The sequence below is a fragment of the Balaenoptera physalus genome (genome assembly GCF_965194825.1).
Source record: "Balaenoptera physalus genome assembly, chromosome: 18".
NCBI lineage: Eukaryota > Metazoa > Chordata > Mammalia > Artiodactyla > Balaenopteridae > Balaenoptera > Balaenoptera physalus.
In genome coordinates this window covers 248,527-265,620 of record NC_138899.1, presented here as the reverse complement: position 1 = coordinate 265,620, position 17,094 = coordinate 248,527, and the positions used below count along the sequence as shown (strand labels likewise).

Genomic DNA, 17,094 nt, shown 5'->3' with positions numbered 1-17,094 from the left:
GCTGCGGGCTCTGTGTCGCCTGCCCTTCCCTCGGGACTCTCTGGCCCGCCAGCAGCGCCCCCTCACCTCCTCTATGGTGGGCTTCAGGGTGACGTGCAGGTAGTGCATCCCCGCCAACTTCATCGTCTCGTCAATGCACTTGGACGTTAGCGAGTTTCCCCGGAAGATGGTATTGGGATCCCTGGAAAACAGTGTCGGATAGGGAGGCATCCAGGGGGCAGGGAGGCCACCTGACCGACGCCTCGCAGCGGGGGCCTGAGCCCTGGGCCTGCCTGCCGTGTAACAAACCCACCGCGGCCACCGCCGGGTCCCCAGGGCATGCCGGCCACGCGCCCCCTCACCTCCTCAGGGCCTGGGGTCAGCACGGGAGGCAAAGCCCAACCTCACGACACCTCCAGCAGGGCATGCTCTGGATCTTTCTGAGCCAACGGTCCCAGGGAGCCACTCCCAGCAGAGCCCACCTCCCCAGAAGGGCCGCAGCCCCAGCCTCAGGAATGGAGCCGCCCCCGAGGCACCCGGTGCCCGGCTCACCCCTCCGGGCCACGTGCCTCCCCGTTCCCAGGAGAAAAGGCGCATTTCTAAAAGAGCAAGTGTGTCTCTGAAGGAACCCTGACCCGTGTGGCTTCCTCTGGCCGTCTGGACCCCGTCCAGCCCCTCACCAGGCCGGACCCCCGGAGGGTCTCGGGGCGCGCTCGGCACTCACTGGGTCCTCCGGACCTCGGCGCTGGCGATGGCACTGATGAAGGGCACCACCCGGCCGTAGTGCAGGAAGAGCCGCACCAGCGGGACGGCCGCCTCCTGCTTCTCCCTGCAGACCTCGCCCAGGATGTGGGCCGCGGACGCCGAGACGGGCTGGGGAGACAGGGCGTGAAGGAGGCGAGCCCCAGGCCCAGCCCCCTGCTCTGCATGCGCCCGGCGGGTCTGCACCTCCCCCCCCTCCACACACAGCACCGGGGCCGGTGAACAGAGGGCCACGACCCTGGGGTCACAGTCAGACAGAGCGCCAGGCGTGGGCAGCGCCGGGTCCTGTGGCTCTCGCTGCGGGGGGCGTGAGGGCTCCCATCCCCAGCAGAGGGAGACCCAGACGGTCCCGAACACACGGCAGGCCCAAGGGGGGGCCACGGTGCATGGGCCACGCAGGTACCTCCACGTCCGCCGACCGCAGAAGCAGGTCCCGCAGGGGGCTGTAGTAGTCGGAGGAGAAGACGTGGTCTTCCGTGTAAACCACGTTCAAGCGCAGGGACCCCAGGTCTTCCGGCTTCAGGCTCTTACTGCCGTTGTCCCGGGGCTGAAGAAAGTACCTGGTGCAGGACACACGGACCAAACAAGGCAGTATGAGGCAGCAGCTCCCCCGGGGACCCCGCTTGGGTGGTCCTCCCGTCACAGGCTGTGTCGGGGTCTGAGGCAAGGGGACTCGGGAGATTCTACAGGACACCCCGCTTAGGTCCCTCTGCCTCAGTGGCCCCCACCTGACACCCCCGCAGGGTCCGGGCACCTGGGGGTCCCCCATCTGACACCCCCGCAGGGTCCCTGCACCTGGGGCGTCCCCCGTCTGACACCCCCGCAGGGTCCCTGCACCCGGGGCGTCCCCCATCTGACACCCCCGCAGGGTCCGGGCACCTGGGGGGTCCTCCATCTGATACCCCCGCAGGGTCCCTGCACCTGGGGCGTCCCCCATCTGACACTCCCTCAGGGTCTGGGCACCTGGGGGGTCCCCCATCTGACACCCCCGCAGGGTCCGGGCACCTGGGGGGTCCTCCATCTGATACCCCCGCAGGGTCCATGCACCTGGGGGGGTCCCCCATCTGATACCCCCGCAGGGTCCGGGCACCTGGGGGGTCCCCCATCTGACACCCCCGCAGGGTCCGGGCACCTGGGGGGTCCTCCATCTGATACCCCCGCAGGGTCCCTGCACCTGGGGCGTCCCCCATCTGACACCCCCTCAGGGTCTGGGCACCTGGGGGGTCCCCCATCTGACACCCCCGCAGGGTCCGGGCACCTGGGGGTCCCCCATCTGACACCCCCGCAGGGTCCCTGCACCTGGGGGTCCCCCATCTGACACCCCCGCAGCGCCTGCACGGGCATCCCCCACAGTTGTGTACTTCGCGCTGATCACACAGAGCCACAGACTCAGACGCTGGGGTGGGGAAGCGGGAGGGTGGGAGGAACAGGTAGGACAGGGGAAGGGGTCGCGAGCAGTTTAGGAAACTGCAGTAAAATAATTTACCCCTGAACACTGACACCCGACAGCGGCCAGCACTGAGCAGAGCCCGGGGGGAATCACCCTCATAAGTGCACGCCGGTGGGGGGGGCTTGTGCTGCAGGGCGGGCGGCCCCGGGCACACGGGCACCCAGCGGTGCTCCTGACGGACACTCTCCCTCTCCCGGCACAGCCGGCGGCCTTGCAGGCACCCGGCTGCTCTGAGCGCACGTGCTGGGCGGCGCGCCGTGGGCTGAGGCACTGGCCACCGGGGGCTGCCCGTCACAGCCCCATCACGAGGTCGGGCTGCTGGCTGAGCAGGGTCGCCTGAGGCACTGAATCAGGAATTCCAGTTTCCCCAGGGCACAACCCAAATTTTACCCCCCCGGGTCTGCAGGCATGCAGGGCTCTGGTGTGTGGCGTGGGGTGCGTGCACCTGCCCCCGCCCAAGCGTCTGTTGCGGGGACGTGGGGAGTGAAGCCAGTCTGGGGCCGGAGCAGCCGAGACTGGCATCTGCTCCCTGTCACGCGATGTGACCTGGAAGCCCTGGTGAAAGGGAACCGGGTGCCCTGGAGATGAGAGACAGAGATGGGGCGCAGGACGCTGGTCTCCGGGACACGCGAGGGTTTTGAGTGCGGCAGGGCACGGCTGGCACGGCCCCCTTCCGTGTGGAGGCCGCTGCGGGGCCCCGGGTGCCCTCACCAGGCCTCGTGGGGGCTGGACTGCCGCAGCACCTTGAGCGGGACCCTCAGCTCCCCCAGAAACTCGTCCCCAAACTTCAGGTTGCTGGCGTTCCAGAGGTCCACCCTGGAAAACAGCAGTTGTGCGGGCCTCTTACCGGGCGGCGAGGAGGGGCGGGGTCCCGGCGCCCCCGAGCTCTCCCCAGAGAACCCGGGGCAGGACGGGACGGGGCCTGAAGGCCACACTGAGCACGGCTGGAGCGTGAGGTGGAGCAGTTCAGGCCCTTGGAGGGACAAGCCCGCCTGCCCGGAGCCCCACCCCCACGGCCTGTCACTGCTCGAGGCCAGGCTCGCGGGAGGGACCCGATTCTGCCCCCTCTGAGCTTCCGAACCTCAGGCGCCTCGGGAAACCCTGGCCCACAGGAAAGCAGATTTCAAGTGATGTCAAATCTGGAGAATCCCTATGGTTCTCGTAAGCAGGGCCCATCAGACCTAACGCGGTCACCCCAGCCTCAGGCTTATGATCTGTCCCCTGACATGGGGGCGGTGCTGCGGCCGGCGTGGCAAGAGGGCTGGTGAGTCCCCCAGCGGACGCTGCGACCCGGCACAGCGAGGCCCCCGAAGCAGCGGGACCGCGAGCCAGGCCGGGCCTTGCACACGCAGAGGGGCTCGGAGCCGTCGCCCTTCAGCCCGGAAGACTCTGCAAGGCGAACACACGCCACCTTTGCCCTTTCGCCACCACCCAACATCCTCACGTTAAAATAACCCAGAAAACTGAAGTTCCTTTCTGTCCATTCCCCAATGTTTAAAGACACAGCAAAAAGCAAGCAGGAGAGAGGCAAGCAGGCCGCCCCGCCGAGCTGGAACCTCGACCCTGAGCGCCTCCCGCTCACCGGATTTCCAGCTTGTCCACGTCCTCGTCCTCGAAGTCGAAGTGGGACTTGCGGTTGTAGCTGCAGGGCCTGGTCACCTGGGGGACGGAGGGAGACCGTCAGGCCTCTGCTGCCCCTGGCTGCCCGCTCTCCCTGGGAGCAAGGCCCCCTTGTGCTCATCTGGGCCGGCCCTTGCGGGGGAAGAACGGCCACCTGCGCGTCACCGGGGCCGCGGCCGCGGAGCCGACGGCTGGCGGTTCTGCTCCGGCCTCGGCCCCCGCGCCGCCGTCCTGCTGGTGGTTCACATTCTGAGGGGCAGCCGGGGGCTCTCATCTGAATGCACTTCCTCTTCTGCCTCAAGACCCTCACTACTTCCAGTGAGACAAGCCTCCCTCCACTGCTCAGGGAAGACTGGGTGTAGCAGGCAAAAACCAAGAAACCCCAAACCAACCAAACCAAACCCAAAAACATCAATGTCTTGATAATTTGGAAAGCATTAATTTGTCAGCATCCAACTCAAAACCGGGCCATGCTGGAAGCAACAAACAACCTTTCTGCCCGGGGGAGGAAGGCCGGTTCCTCGGAATTCGAGCTGCAGGGCAGGAGGGGGTCTTCACGTGGGGGCAGCACCCCAGAACTCTCGGAAGTACGTGACTGAGGGTCTTTTTGCCAAAGACCCTGGGGTGCGCGTCTCAACTGCATTTGTGCCACTGAAACACCAACCTCAAAGTAAAACACTTCGTCAAACTGGGGGTTGTTGGTCTTCTTTTTCACTTTTGTCTTCTTTGCTTCCGACCTGTAATCGAGGGGGGAGGGTCAGGATGGAAAACAAGCGCTGTTGATGCCGAATCTCTTGGCTGAGGCTGGGCCACCCAGCACGCACGTCACCACGGCCTACGGGCCTGTCTGTTTGTCTCCAACCCCAGACGGTATGCAAATCAGGGCCCTTTACTGAGCCAAAGATACCCAACGTGAACATCAGAAAGGCTCTCTTTTTTACAAAGCAACTCTAGGGCAATAAAGGAAACAAAAGGAAGTTAAAATTGCACACCCTCGTCTGGCTCACCTGCTTTCCCAAGTGGGGAATCCGACCTCGCCCCCCCTGCCAGCCGAGGCTGTACTTGCCTGCACGGTCCCGCCAGGGTCACCGTGGCGTAGGGGTCACACTGCCCGTTCACGATGGGGAGGCCCTGGCACTCGAGGATGCTGAGGAAAGAAGTGGGAGGTCAGGAGGGGACCCGAGGCCAGCGGGCCATCTCTCAAGGCCGCCCTGGGGTCCGGGAGGGCAGCTGTCTCCACAGCTCAGGCCAAGAGCTCCGAGGCCCTGCAAAGTGCTTCCCGGGGGCTCCCGTCTAATAAACAGAGATGGACGTGCTGGTCAGCAGTCAGGAGACATCTGGAGGCAGGAGAAGGTGTGCGTGCATCCAGGGAAAAGGGAAAAGCAGCCCGGCTGCGGAGGACACGTTGCTAGTGAGATGAAAAAAAACGCACAACAAATAATGTTGAGAATTGTTTTATTTGGTGGACTTTCTGAGGACTCAAGCCCGGGACGCAGCCTCTCAGAAGGCTCGGAGGGGCTCCTCTGAAGAGGTCGGGGGGAGCCAGGATATAGAGGAGTTTCTGCAACAAAGACCAGGTAGGCGGAACATCAAAAGATTACTGTTAATGAAAGCAAACCAGACATCTCCAGTTAAGGAATGTAGCGCTTCTCTATGTGTGGGAAGGTACAGGAGTCTGGGCTCACTGAAATTGTTCCTTTGATGTGCACCTCAGCTCTCTGGGGCCGGCGTCCTGTGCTTTCCCATCCGGAGTCCCCGCAGGGGCACCGTGGAGGCAGCTGCAGTGGCTGCAGGCTTGGGGGCCGCAACACCCTTTGTTTACTGATACGGCAGCTGACATTCTTCGTCCACAGTGGAGATTTCCCTGAGCGAAGCCCCTGCCCTCCCTTCCTAGGAGCTCGAGAGAGATCCGCCCGGCCGGGCCTGCCAGGTAGGAACTGTGGCGAAGTCTGTGTTATCGGTGGGGACCTGAGGGCCCGGCACTCCAGGGGCTTAGAGCCCTAGGCTGGGCGTTGCCTGCAATGCACCTCTCGGGCTGGGAGACCCCATCTCAGGCTTCACTCTGCCAACGGCCCCGGCGCCTGGCTTCCTTTGGGTTCTGGACCGCAGTCACTCCCGCTCTTGGGCCGCCCTCGTCACTCCTTCGCCTGTCACCCTGGGCTGTCACCCTGGGCTGTCGCTGGACAGCTCCTGCTCCTGCTTCTGGCTGGATGCTGGACGCTGTGAACTTCACGTCGCTGGTGCCCAGATTCTGGGCTCATCCGCGCTGTCAGTGGTTGGGGTCTCTTGTTTGGAGAGCAATTCTCGTCTGCGGCTCTGTCCGGGAGGTGCCAGCAGCCTTGTTCGGGGACAGTGTGGCCCCACCGCCCGGTGTGGCCCCTGGAGTCCGTGCTGAGGGTTGGAGTGAGCGCAGGCTCTCCACTGGGCTGGTGGAAACTCGAATGACCCCCAGCTCTATGGCCCCGTCGCCCCTTTGCCCCCTCGCCTGCCCGGCCCTGAGGGACTCCACCTTGCCCGTTCTCGCAGGTCTGGGGAGTGCCACGAAGTCCCCTCCCCTGCAGACCGTGCCCACCGTGGCCTTGATGCCCCAGCTCCCATCTGTCGCCTCACCCGCCTTGGGCTCTGCTGGGGACGCCTTGCTGGCCATGTCGCCGACGCACCTCCAGGACGAAAGCTGGCCTGCGGCGACCTTGTCTGTTTCCCCACTTGGGGGCCGATCGCCCTCCGTCTGCACGCTGGCTCACACGGCGTCAGCTCCTTAGTCCTTTGTGGCGGGAGAGGGGTGAGTGCCCCTGTCCCATCCTGGCTGGAAGCAGAGCCCTAACCCCATACTCGGACGCCGCGGGTCTGAGTGCCCTGCTTCCTCGCTCACTCCTGCACGCCGGGTGGCCGGGGCGGCTTCTGCCCCTCTCGGGAGCCTGGTGGTCCTGACGCTTTACGGGCACTCTTCTCACGGGGCGAGGGCCCGCCTCCTCCGTTCCTGCTCCCTGGAGCGTGTGGCCCCTTCTCTCTCCATTTCTCCACCACTTTGCTCTGTCCCGCTAGACAGTCTGGCCCCCAGGGACTGGAGTGAATCTTTGCAACTCTTTCTCTTTGCACTCTTCTTTCTGGAATTTCTGCACTTCTCTCCCTGCTACTAACCTGCTCTTGGGTCACCTTCCTCCCTCTGTGAACTAACTCGTCACTAAACAAGTATCTTCAGGCACATTTCCAGGGACAGGCACAGAACCCTGAGCCAGCCAAGAGCTTGTGCAAGGGGCTGACACCCCGAGAAGCCCCCGGGGGCTCGGGGCCCTGGCAGCCACAGGGACAGCGGGTGGGTCACTCATGGGAGGAACACACAGGGCGACCCGTCGGGCGGGCGGGTGGGAGGAGGTCTCAGGACAAGGGCGACCCTCCCTCAGTCGGGGGGCTGCTGCCTCTGGGGCTGGAAGCATGCAAAGGGGCTCACTCGCCCCCTCCCTGTGCCAAAGCCCAGAGCTCAAGGAAAACGCATTTTTATCACATTCAGCTGTTGATCGGGAAGGTTGGGACGGCGGTGCATTTTGGCTCCGCAGAGATAACGGTTTTCCCGGCAGCAGCTCAGACGGGGGAGCAGTCCCTCCCGCAGCTGGCGTCTCGGAGAAGCGCTGCCAGACACAGGGCAGCAGCTGCCCGTCAATGTCACTCCCACTCCTTACAGAGCACCGTGAGGAAGGCGCTAACCAACACGCTGACTGGCCCCAGTTGCAGTTACACGTCCCAACACGCTGACTGGCCCCAGTTGCAGTTACACGTCCCGGAGAAAAAGAAAAACTGACACGCTGACACCTGGATGCAAAACGCACAACAGGAAAACAGGTGTCATGGGCACATCGCACCCTCCTCCCTCAGACGTCACTTCACCAGCTGCACAACCTGGGGGGTCACAGCTCAGCTGTACAACCTGGGGGGTCACGGCTCAGCTGTACAACCTGGGGGTCACGGCTCAGCTGTACAACCTGGGGGTCACTTCACCAGCTGCACAACCTGGGGGTCACGGTTCAGCTGTACAACCTGGGGGTCACGGCTCAGCTGTAAAACCTGGGGGTCACGGCTCAGCTGTACAACCTGGGGGGTCACGGCTCAGCTGTAAAACCTGGGGGTCACGGCTCAGCTGTACAACCTGGGGGTCACGGCTCTGCTGTACAACCTGGGGGTCACGGCTCAGCTGTACAACCTGGGGGTCACGGCTCTGCTGTACAACCTGGGGGTCACGGCTCAGCTGTACAACCTGGGGGTCACGGCTCTGCTGTACAACCTGGGGGTCACGGCTCAGCTGTACAACCTGGGGGTCACGGCTCAGCTGTATAACCTGGGGGTCACGGCTCAGCTGTATAACCTGGGGGTCACTTCACCAGCTGCATAACCTGGGGGTCACGGCTCAGCTGTACAACCTGGGGGTCACGGCTGCTTGCAGCACATCCGACCAGAGCCTATTTCACTGGAAAAGGTACATTCACACCCCAGGCATTTGTCTAAGCCGATCCCATACACACATGTGCACACTCACACCTACACACCTGCACTCTCACACTCACACCTGCACACACACGTGCACACTCATCAAGCATACAGGGTAGAAGGAGCTCCGATTTCGGGGTTGAGGTCTGAGGTCAGGCCCCAGCTCTGCCCCCATCTCACCGTTTCCACGACCCCAACCTCTTTACCTAAACGTCGCCCTGAGTAACTGGTTATTTGCAAAAGCCAAATGTGTCACCTCCAGGGTGAGCAAGGATGTTAAGAAAGTCATCTGGGGAATGCCCAAGCCTGGGAATCCTGAGTCATTTGTTTAAAAAACATGAGCCACCCTGCTCCCCAGGGGTTAGACTTAGTCCTGGGCAGACAGGCCGTGGCGCCGTCCCGTGTCTTACCGCGTGGCCAGCTTGTGGCAGACGACACCCGAGTCGGTGATGACCTCACTCAGCCTCAGCTCCAGGTGGACCTTGCCCTGAAAGTGACAATGACAGGGGGTCACAGGGGGGCCACAAGCAGCGGGAGCTCTTGGGCTCCGATCACAGACTGGTGACACATGACCCTGCGTGGCATCCACGCGCGTCCAGCCACCCGGCTCAGATCCCAGAGAGTTAAAGAAGCTTCCAGCCCATCGGGCACGACGCTGACAGCAGGCACTGTTTCAGAAGAAAGAAAAGGAAAAGGTGCTGGAGGGAGCAGTGTCCCAAATGGGCCTGACGGTCTGCTCTGGGCTGTGTTCACTCACGCGCCACAGGCCCCGCGCAGGCGTGGGCAGCTCTGCCCAGGCGTCTCGGTGCTTCTGCGTCTGCGGCAGGCAGGGTCGGAGGCCAGCGACCTCAGCCCTGCTCTTTAGGAAGGAAGCGGACGCTCACGCGTGCTCTGGGAGGAGCGGCAGAGCAGCTGGGGTAAAGGAGCAGCCGAGGCTGTGCTTCCACCCGTCTGTCTGTGCAAAGGGCGCCGGCTGAGGACGGCGAGTGGGCAGGGCGGACACGGCCAGGGCATCATCAGGGCCACGAAGAGAAGGGGGGAGACCAGCTCCCGAAAAGTCCAACAGGGGGATGCGTGATGCTCGTGTTTCCGTGAGCGAGCGTTAGTTTAAATTAAACTGACTTTCCTTAGACACGGAGGTGAACTGGATCCATTGTCTCCAAGGTCCTTTCCGACTGAAACCCCTGGACCCTGCGGCCTGGGGAGAGCCTGTGAGGGCCGCCACGTCTCAGGAGAACCCAGGACGCGGTGGGGATGGCTCGCCAGCTGGGGGGTCGATGTGGGGCGCTCAGCCCCGCATGCTCCCGTCACTGCCCCGACAGTCGCCACTGCAGCGCGGTACCCCGACCCCACGCGGGGGCATCCAGCTGGAGCCCCGCCCCCCAGACAAGAGAAGACAAACAAGGAGCCAGGCTGTGGCCGTGAGAAGGGTCAAGGGCGATGCCTCCGTCACCCCGGCCCCTTGTCTCCTACACACCCCTCGGGCCCCGCACTGGTAGGTGACACGAGCTCCCCACGATAGCCTCTCCCACTCAGAGCAATCCAGCTCCGGGATCGCGAGCTTGGAAGCGAGCAGCTGCCCCGGGCCGCAGCAGCATGGGGGGAGGCCGGCCTCACGCACCAGACACCTCACCTACGACACTGACACGGGCTCCCGACGACACGGATGCCTCCCCGTGGGGAGCCCAGGCCGCGGGCGGCGCTCACGGCCGCAGACGCGTCCAGGCCCCCCAGCCGCGGGCAGGGCTGGGTGCCGGCCTTCCCGGCCTTGCCCTCACCTGCGGGCAGGCAACCCGCGACAAGTCCCGCGAGGTAGGACCAGCCCGCAGGCATCACAGCCGCGCGGCCCGGGCGACACCAGCATCCCGACCCGGAGTCACATCTGTATCTGCGGAGGCTCTGACGGGGCCCGCCCCTCGCGGGGGCGCACTCGCCTAGAGCAGCGGCTCTTCCCACAGCGGCTTGGGGCGTCTGCCCGAGCGCCCTTCACCCGCCAGGCGCGGACACAGGGTCCACCGTGCACCGCGACCCTCGCGCGCGGCAGGCTGGTCCCAGAGCGAATCCTTGGGGCCGGTAACTGGGGCGGGAGTGGCGGGGGGGTGGGCGGCCTCCCTGTGCGGGTGGAAAAAACAAAGTCCCCAAAGGCCAGCGGTGCATCCTGAGCCACCCCACCCTCAGCACTGTCCCCGGAGCGGGCACTGCCGTCCTTACAATGAAACAAGAACGCATAGACTGACGGCCTGGAAACCAGCCCAGCAGGAAGCTCAGCTGTCACTGGCGGCCCGGTCAGCCTGGTGTCCTTCGTCGCACCCCAGGTGCACGGGCGCCCGCTCTGAGGCAGACGGTGGACCACGGCCCCTCAGACCGACGCATCCCCAGTGTTGCTCGACCGGCTTCCGAGAAGCTGCCCCAGCCTCGGGTGCCGGGCGCTGGGCTGAGGCGCCGCCGGCCGTCTGGGCTCGTGCTCCCCAGTGGAGGACGGACGCGGACTGTGGCCGCTCGCGCTCCTCTCCTGGGGCAGCGCGTCCTCCAGGAGGGGGCAGATGTTGCCAGCTGATTCGTGCTGTTACATTTCGGGGGGTTTGGGGGAGGCTGATATGAGGTAAATAAAACACACACACACACATCTCGGAGAGAAACCCCTGCAGAACAGCCCAGGATCTGCAGCTCAGAAGCTCACACCCATGCTCACTGCACAAACAATCCCACCGCAAACACCAACGCCCGGGGTGCCGCGGGCCACACCCTGCACAGGGCAGGCAGGAAGTGTGGTTTCCCAGGCTCGGCCTCTGCAGGGCACGCGACCTTCCGTGGATGCACAGCTACACACAAAACTGCCCCCTCTGCTTGTTTTGACCCCAGGAGGAGCCCTCTCCCCAGGGAGGCGGTCACAGGCCCACCTGCCAGGCTGAGGGCAGAGGTGGCCATGCCTCCCATAGGGGCCGGAACCCCGGAGGGGGGGTCCAGCTGAATCGTGCTCGTTAACAATTAGCCCAGGCAGGACGTACTGAGACTTGGCCGGAGTCCTCGCATTTACGTTGGTGTATGAGAAGAGAAACCTTAGGACAGAGCATTGAAAATGCTGATTTCATGGTCTTTCCCAGTCTCATTTAAGGAGAATAATGATAAGAAGTTGTTTAAAAAAACAGCTGGGACTGAACTGCATCACCCACCCTCACGGAATATCCACTGGGATAGACCAACCCGGTCTTAAACACGTCAGCAAGTCTAGGAAAATAAAAATCACATCACAGCTGCTCTCAGACCACAGTGGAAATTAAACTAGAACTCAGTGACAGAAAGATAGCTAGAAAATCCCAAAATATGTGGAGGTTAAAGAACACACTTCCAAATAACAAGCAGGCCAAAGAAGAAGTTTCAGGAGAAACTGAAAAATACTTTTAATTCATTTCTTTTCATAAGTGAAAATGAAATAAAATATCAAAATCTGTGAGATGCAGCAAAAGCAATGCTTAGAGGGAAATTTAAAGCAGTGAATGCATATATTGGAAAAGACGAAAGGCAAAAATCAATAATGTAAGTTTCTAACCTTAGGAAACTAGAAAAAGAAGAGCAAATTAAATCCAAAGTGAGCAGAAGAAAAGAAATAATAAAAATTAGAGCAGAAATCAATGAAAATGAAACCTGGAAATCAATACAGAAAATAAACAAACCAAAGCTGTTTTTTTGAAAAGATCAATAAAATTGGTAAAGTTCTAGCCCTGCTAAGAAAAAACAGAAATGAAAGCAGGGCCGTCACTCCTGGCTGCAGAAAACCAGCAGTGGTTCCGACAGGGGATCTGAGATGTCACCCACCTGTCAGCCATGGGGGCCCAGAGCCCAAGGTGAACCTCACTGTAAGCCGGGGGCTTCAGGGAATATAAGGCGTCAGCCATAGCAAATGTACCCAGGACGCTAGCAGTGGTCGGGGGAGGAGTACATGGGGTTCTTCATACACTCCCCTCAACTTTTCTGCAAAGATAAAACTGCTCGAAAAATAAAGTTTATGAATTAAGAGAGAAAAGCACTGGTGGCTCCTGTGCAATTTTCTCAGGAAGGCATCAGTCTCTGGTCTGCAGTGCCCGTGGCCGCAGGCAGGGGCCCAGCAGCACATGAGCCATCGCTGCCCCGTCCTCATTCTCCACGGGGCCTGTGAGGCCGGGCGGAGGTCAGCGCAGAGCAAACCTGGGCGCCAGCGACTCAGTGCTGGACCTGCAGCCCCACCGGAGCCGAGAGCATCGGGAAGGGGCAGGGACATGAGGGCGACCAAGAGAAGCAGCCGCGTCCTCGAGGGGAGGCGAGGGCCACCCCCTCCTCTCCTTCTGACACTCCCGAGCCTGAGAAAGACTCTCGGGTCCTTGCAGGTGTATGGCTGCAGGCGCTGATTGTTGGGGAAATCCTCAGACAGGACGGCAGACACACAGAGGACGTTCCCAGGGCGCCCACTATGAGGCCAGTTACTGCTCTGTCACTAAAGGTGCAAGAAGAGGCCACGGGCTGGGGGGCTGCGGCTCTGCTGGGGCAGCCCACCTGCCTCTGCCTTTTCGGAACATGCGCTCCAAGAACAAGTTTCACAGAAGCCACTCAATGCAGAGCTTGCGGCTGCCGGCGGCCTTGGAGGATCGGGAGGGGCCCTCGCGGACGTGAGCACGCATTCTGGCCACTGCTGCCCAGCGGGGACCACGGGTAGGGCCGTCCCTGCCGACTGCCTCATCCAGAAGGTGCCCAGCCAGGGACAGGGAAGGAGCAGAAGCGACGGGTTCTTTTTAATAAAGTGATTGACCAGAGACCTTTACAAACATCAGTTCCAGAGGGAAGCCAGACGTTCTTTCACTCCTCTTCTTCCCCCAGTTCCGTGACTTGCTGGTCTCTCGTGGGCCCTGGCTTTGTGACACTCCCTTTCTGCTGCCTTTGTGAATCGTGAGCAGATAGTTGGAGAAACCATATGTGTCCCCTGACCTTCGTGGCTGCAGGGAAGGTGCGTAACTGCCCCTTTAAAGGCTGCTGCCCGTGGCACCTGGCAGGTCCCCTCCGGAGAGCACTTGCTCGGTGCCTGGAACTCAGTGGCCGCCACCACCCACAGTCCCGCTTCCGTGGAATCACCAGTGGGTCGGGACCCATGTCACGGGGACCAGCAGGGAATGGCCCGGACGTCCTCAGGCTGCAGGTGGACACACGCGTCATGTTTCCAAGGCTGCGGTGACCCAGCGGCTCTGGATCTGGACAGTGGTGGTTACACAGCCACACGCGTGAGACGCACCCACGGGGACATGCAGGCACATGCGGGGCTGGTGAGACCTGAATGGGGTCGGGGACCCTGTACCAGTTATGCAGATGTCACTGTGAGGGACCCGGAAGGGACATGGCCCTGCTTCCTATTTTCAGTCTTTGAGTGTTAACAGGAGAACACACAGCTTGCTAACCATTACTCCCTGTGCAGTATTTCCTGTGGCCTCCCGTGACTCTGTAACCATTTCAAAATTAAAAGTTGGTTTTTTTTTTGAAAAGGCAAGAAAAAGGAAAAGCTACACTTGCCAAAAAAACAGAACTTAAATCTGGGGACTAAACAGCGGGGTCATTGCGGCCACAGGCGGAATCTCTCAAGAACGACGGTGACGGAGGCAGGCGGGGCCCAGGTGTAAAGCATACACTGCACAGGGGTCCGGAAACTTCTTCCTAAGGAGGCGATTTCTTGGTCACCTGAGCAGCAGCGGCTGCTGTCCTTCTGGCCTTGGGGCTCCGTGACTAGTTCTGAGCAGTCACAGGTCCCCTAATTTCCACAGCACGTGTGGGCCCCTCAGTCGGAATTAACTGAGCGTGAAGCACGCTTATGGTGCCCCTTGGGCTAGGCTTCTCAAGGCGTCCCTCTGGCTGCCGCTTTGTCGAAGTTTGAGCATCGGCCCCGGCGGCCACCAGGGGCCTCGGCGGTGGACACCCTGAGCCGCTGGTGTGCAGTTCCGAGCTCGGCCATGGCCCCAGGCCCACGGGGAGGCGCGCTGACGCTGGGCCGGGAGCCCGGGGAAGGCCTCGCGAGGTGCCCACTTGGGGATTCTGTCCGCGACACCTGCTGTTTGACCCTGCTGAGCTCAGGGCAGGCCCGGCTCGGCGCTGGCCCTGGCATTCCAGGCGTGGCCCGGGCTCGGGGACGGGCTTGACCGGAAACTCAGGCCGGGGTCACCAGAGAAGAGAAGATGCAGGCGGCCCCCCCGGCGGGTGTCTCCTGGACCCTGGGCATGGGGAGCGGCCCAACTGGGGGAGAAACCCCCTGTCCCGGGGTGGGGGCACCTTGCACTGGTCAAGGGGTCACTCCCAGTTAACACATTGCCAGGGCGCTGGGCGAGCCCCAGGGACGCTCAGGCCACGGAGACTTCATCACTCCGGGCACTCCCTTCAGCTCCAGCCCCGCCCTGCTGAGGGCAGGGAGCCCGGAACACACGCGGGCACCTCCAGTGGGCAAAGCCCACAGCCTTACGTTTTCTCACCTATTCTCTCTTTACCTTCAATTATGTGTCGCATTCTTTCGCATGTTACATTTTTTAAGCTGCATGAGTAAGACCGACAGTAACCAACGGAACAAACCAAATGCACGAGCCCAGGAGGACATATGCAGGGGACAGCTTGCTAAGCCTCGCTCCCTCTGCAGACCGGAGTCCAGCGTCTATGTCTCTAACCGCCATCGGGCCTCCTCCGCCAAGGCCCCCACGTCCCGCGGGCCCCGCGAGGCCTCACCTGCACCTCGGAGTCAGCGTCCACGTGCTGCAGCTGGAACCACGTGTCCCGGTTGTGGTACTTCTGCAAGTCTTCCTTCCGGATGGCCACCTTCCCTGGAAGATCAACGCAGAGGAGACCAGTCACGAGGGCGCCAACCCACCCACCCAGCGGGGCTGGGAGCAGTCTCCACTACCACTGCCAGTCACTCCAAACGGGAAATCCAGAGCAGATCATCGGGAAAGAGACGACACAGTAAGGGCAACAGATGCCACGCTGCATCTCGGAGGTGCCTCGAGGTCACTTCCACGGTGTCCACAGCCTGGGCGTGCTCTCCGTCACCCAGGCTGCGGGACATGGGGGCACCTGGCGCAGATCCTACAGGTCAGAGAGCGGCTCCGCCAGGTGCACGGCTCAGGGCTGGAGGGCGGCGTGGGGGATGGGGAGGGAGCAGGCACCCAAGGCAGCCACGTCACGGCCCCCCCAGCCCCGAAGCCCGAGCTGCAGAGGGAAGCAGGTGGCGTCTGCTGGGAGGGCTCTGCTGCAGAGTCCCTGGACATGCGTGTGTGCCCGTACGAGCTGTAGCTTAGAATTCACGTGTGTGCACGTCTAGCTCACAGGCAGCGTGCACAGTCGGCTCACACAGAGTGTGCACATGCGTGCACGTGTGTGTGCACATTTAGCTTATGCAGCACGTGTGCACACGTGTTCCTATCGGGCCCGTGGAGTGAGCTGGGTTCTCGCCCGCCTGGGTCTATGAATCAGTGTCTCTCACAGTGTAATCACAGGCCACCTGCATCAAAACAGCTGGAGAGTTTCCTAAATGCAAGTTCCCCGGCCCCACCCTGCGTGAGAAAACAATCTCTGGGGTGGGGCCCTGGAATCTTCGTTTTCACAAGGTCCCCAGGGAACTTCTGTGGGTCCCAAAGTTTAAGGACGTCTGCTCTCAATAGTTTTACATTCCTGACATAGGCTTGGTACTTAGGAGCTAGAATTTCAACGAAAATACACACGTAAATATACGTGTGTGATGTACATTACTTGACATAGATTTATAGTATTTAAATATCCATCTACCACCGTCATGCATTGTTCATTCACCTTATTTAGTCCAAAGACATACGTGGCAGCTAGCAAGCACACACCCCACAGCTTGGGGGGACAGAGGGCACCGGGCACTGGGCTGTCCTCCTGTCCCCACATCCCGTGGCCTCGAGCACAGGGACCACGCTGCCCACCAGGGTAGGGGAGTCGGATGCTGGCCCACGTGAGCATCCCTGCGTACACACGTATATGCATGCAATACACACGCACACACACACAGTCACACACACGTACACTGTAAATCACATACGGAAACAGGAACGATAAAGGACAACGTGAAAGTAAACACCATCTAAGTTCAGTTGTTCCTGGTGTACAGCCCAGGACACACCGCCTAACTCGGGAGCGCGGTCCAGTTACCAAAGGAGACGCTTTGGGCCCCTGGCGCCGTTTCCCCCCACGTCATCTGCTACTTGGGACGCTCTCCAGGCCGCTGTGGCCACCCTGCGGAGCCCCGAGCTGGCCGGCCCACCCTGCCCTCACCCAGGACGCAGAGTCCTCTCCGCGAAGGGACTGCTCTCCGTTTCCTGTTTCTTCACAGACTTGTGCTTCGGTGCAGAAGCACCCGGCGGCCTCACGGCGGGGCCTGACGCCCAGCTGGTACTGTGGTTGCCCACACACGCTGCCCGCCAGCCCCTCGCACTCTCCCCGCACGTCGCCCTGCAGCAACCCCAGGGCGAGGCGGGGCGCGCTGGTCACAGACGTGGCAGACGTCCGCCCACGGGCTTTGGGCCTCGTCGCTGCGGCTCTGCCCTCCGTGCTTCTCCTACCGCTTCTTCTCCCCAAACGCCCCCGTCCCACGCGGCCCTCCTGCGACGTCACCTCCCCTTCGGCCTACCCCGGGGCCCGCAGGGCCGTCTCCGTGCTGCGCCCAGAGGCTCACACGAGGCCTCGCTGGGGCCCAGCCACCTGCTGGCCGGTAGGTTTCAGGGAAAGGACGCTCTGCAGTTGGCTCCTGGGGGAGCTCAGGACATTGCCCAACGTACACG

General features: G+C 61.9%; 1 protein-coding gene across 5 annotated transcripts in view; it reads right to left on the bottom strand.

Moving 5' to 3' along the window:
• Positions 1-17,094, bottom strand: part of RASA3 (RAS p21 protein activator 3) — an 89,041-nt gene that overhangs the window by 18,275 nt on the left and 53,672 nt on the right. For all 5 annotated transcript variants that reach the window (XR_014256250.1, XR_014256251.1, XM_082435223.1 and 2 more), the window contains exons 4-12: positions 15,023-15,117; positions 8,704-8,780; positions 4,878-4,958; positions 4,476-4,548; positions 3,774-3,850; positions 2,903-3,007; positions 1,145-1,301; positions 704-852; positions 67-181 (exon numbers count right to left, since the gene is read on the bottom strand). Coding sequence is in view for 3 of the 5 variants with exons in the window: in XM_082435223.1 (XP_082291349.1) it covers positions 67-181; positions 704-852; positions 1,145-1,301; positions 2,903-3,007; positions 3,774-3,850; positions 4,476-4,548; positions 4,878-4,958; positions 8,704-8,780; positions 15,023-15,117 (929 nt within the window). In the remaining 2 variants the exon portion in view is untranslated. The remainder of the gene's footprint in view (positions 1-66; positions 182-703; positions 853-1,144; positions 1,302-2,902; positions 3,008-3,773; positions 3,851-4,475; positions 4,549-4,877; positions 4,959-8,703; positions 8,781-15,022; positions 15,118-17,094) is intronic.